General features: G+C 34.4%; 1 protein-coding gene across 1 annotated transcript; it reads right to left on the bottom strand.

The window, feature by feature from the left end:
• Window positions 1-845: 845 nt before the first annotated feature.
• On the bottom strand, window positions 846-2,789 carry LOC117915752 (adenylate kinase isoenzyme 6 homolog). The gene is made up of 3 exons (XM_034831432.1): window positions 2,550-2,789; window positions 1,383-1,528; window positions 846-1,288 (listed from the first exon to the last, which is right to left on the bottom strand). Exons 1-3 carry the CDS (start codon window positions 2,742-2,744, stop codon window positions 1,102-1,104), a joined length of 528 nt encoding a protein of 175 aa, XP_034687323.1. The 5' UTR covers window positions 2,745-2,789; the 3' UTR covers window positions 846-1,101.

Consider the following 2,789-nt stretch of genomic DNA (forward strand, 5'->3'; position numbering starts at 1 on the left):
TAAAAAATAAACAAATAAGTCTTCAATTTGGATTCATTTCTTTCTTTTAATAAAAAATAAAAAATTTCTATATAAATAAAACATTTTTTACAAAAAAAAAAAAAAAATTAATTCACAATTTTTTCATATCTTAATTTTTTTAAAACAATTTTTAGAACCAATTCTAATATTTTCTGTAATAGTATTACTATTTCGTAATTTTAAAAACAAAAGAAAGAAAATATGCTTTATTCAATATACCAGTTCGGATATCATATGATTGATTCCCAAAAAGTATTAGGAGAAAAAAAGAAAATATTAAAAAAAATTATTCTCATATTTAATTTTATCATTAAAAATATAAAAAAAATCAAATATAATTAAATTTTTAAAAAATTATATATTTTTAAATTATTTAATCTTTATATAGATGAGAATAAAAAAGAATTAAAATAACATATAAAAATATTTTATTAATTTTAAAATTATTTTTTATTTTCTTTCTACTTTTGCTCGTGATTTTTTTTTTCTGACATTTTCTTTAAAACTTTTCTCAAAACCAAACATAATCTAAATAAAAGTACTACTATTTTCTGATTTTAAAGAACGAATTGAAAAAAAATGCATCCTGTCCTTACATAACATGTTTGAGTAATGAAACTATCTCAAATGTCACAAAAACTTTACTTGATGTAATTGTATGTTTCTATTTTGCAAATTCTAATTATAGCTTCATTCCATACCAGCACTAGCTAGTCCCCCTTCCCTTAGAAAACACTTCTCAGCATTCTCACAGGTTCCTTTCAACAATCCAAAGCTCAGCAAAAGTTCTGAAAATTCAGGGTCCTGTGTAAGCAAGCAAATCATGAGCCAAAATCCGCTGAAGACTTCAATGGAGAGGGAGAAATAGTACATTTATCATCTCGTACAAATTACATCATGATATGTTGAAAGATTTATAGAAATATCTTCACTCACTTCCATATTAAAACACAGAGGTTGAAAAGATGGAAAAATAAAAACAAAAAACCAAGAATCTGGTTCAAGCAAAAACCACTCTGATGGGAACATCCTCACAGAAGAAGAGCCAATGCCCCCCTTCAAAGCCATCAGTCATTGTGATCATGCTTTGGGTTGCCAACTCCTCGCCCAATCTGTCAAAGAAGCCACGTTTCGAGTAATGTCATCGACTGTGTCACTCTTTAGGGCCACTACAACGTCCTCTGGATAACTCTCCTTCGCCTCCTCCAGCAACACTTGAAATATTTCACATTCGATATTGTTTGAAAGCTTTGATCCCGTGTATCCTCTGCCACACAACAAACAGTTTTTTGAGCCAAAATGATGGGTGGAAGGGTATGAAGAAACCAAGAAGATGATGCCCTGAGCAAAGACATCACTACCTCGTACTCAGGCGGTCATACAACACAGAGTTGTCGGTTTGAAGCACCACCACACGATCAAACCATCGCTCAGGGAAGAAATCACAACCATGGTAGTCCACAATGTTTCCCCCTTCTTCCATCAAATCCTCGAGCTCATCGCACACCTGCAAAAACCACACAAAATGTTAAAGATTTAACGAAGGGAATTAAGATGCATATGATTTACTGTAATTCTACAAAAGATAAGCATCAAACAGTGAGATATAAAATCTAAGAATTTGAATCCACCCATATTGTTAACTATCGAAAACAATTTCAAATAGGTTTAAAAAAAACAACTAAAGATATCCAGGCCAGAGTACAAAAGAAAAAATGACAGTAATAGCAGCTTCAGAATAATAGAGGGATTTAGGATTTCAAGCGGTTTCCATGTCTACCATAACCCAAAAGACATGGGAAGTTTGGACAATAAAGTTCAAATTAGGCTCATCATCCGTTACTTGAGACCCAAATTGCAGACTTTCTTCCCAGATGGTGATATGAAATGATACTTGCCATCGCCCCACCATTTTCCTTTTAAAAGAAAAGCTCAATGCTGGGAATCTACAAGGGTTTTATCAAGAAAATACACAATAAGCTTCTACAAATTTGACAGATGTTGCATTCATCACAGTAAGCTCAGTTCCTTCTCCAACTATACGGGGATCTAGCAGCACTGATCCTCAATCCACTAAAGAAAGAGTAAATTTATGACTTAATTTGATCCATTAAACTCATAATTTGAAGCATTTTAGAATTAGGGCAATAATTTGATAGATTCCAGCTGAAATTTTCAGCCCCATCTACTCGCCAAATTTTGGATAAAATTATACTTTCAATTCAAGGGCTTCTATCTCAATAGAAGAATTCGGTTCAAAACTCATATTAACTTCCCTAAATTTCAATCGACAACTCAATTAAAGCAGACCTATCCCAGATTTTAATCATCACCTCTCCAAATTCCCGTAAAAATCAACCCTTTCAAACACCATAAACCAAAAAATTGCTAAATAAATCTGGAAATCAAAAGGTTAGGACTCAAATTTAGGATCCGGTTGGCTGCCAAGAAAACTAGGAAAAGAAAAGAAAACAAAATTTCTTTATCACACCGTGTGGGGAACCGAACGGGAGTTAGGGTAAGGGTACCAGGTCCTCGTTGATGATGTGGCAGTCGAACTGGTCGTCCCATCCGTCGTGCAAGTTCTTCTCTCTGACGAGTTCGCCGATGTTAATGTGGCGGAGCTGGGTGGCCTCCGCCAGCGAAAACGACGTCGTTGTCTTGCCTGTGCCTGGCGTTCCCGTCACCAAGATGTTCGGCTTCTTCCTGCTATTCTGCGCCATGTTCGCCGCAGAGTCTCGTTTAGGGTTTAGTACAAGGTTTTAGCT

Source organism: Vitis riparia, chromosome 6, assembly GCF_004353265.1.
Source record: "Vitis riparia cultivar Riparia Gloire de Montpellier isolate 1030 chromosome 6, EGFV_Vit.rip_1.0, whole genome shotgun sequence".
Taxonomy (NCBI): domain Eukaryota; kingdom Viridiplantae; phylum Streptophyta; class Magnoliopsida; order Vitales; family Vitaceae; genus Vitis; species Vitis riparia.

Coding starts and splice junctions, on each gene's coding strand:
- LOC117915752 (XM_034831432.1), bottom strand. CDS start 2,744: ATGGCGCAGAATAGCAGGAAGAAGCCGAACATCTTGGTGACGGGAACG. Junction 1,529..2,549: donor ACATCATCAACGAGGACCTG/GTACCCTTACCC, acceptor TGGTTTTTGCAG/GTGTGCGATGAGCTCGAGGA. Junction 1,289..1,382: donor TATGACCGCCTGAGTACGAG/GTAGTGATGTCT, acceptor GTTGTGTGGCAG/AGGATACACGGGATCAAAGC.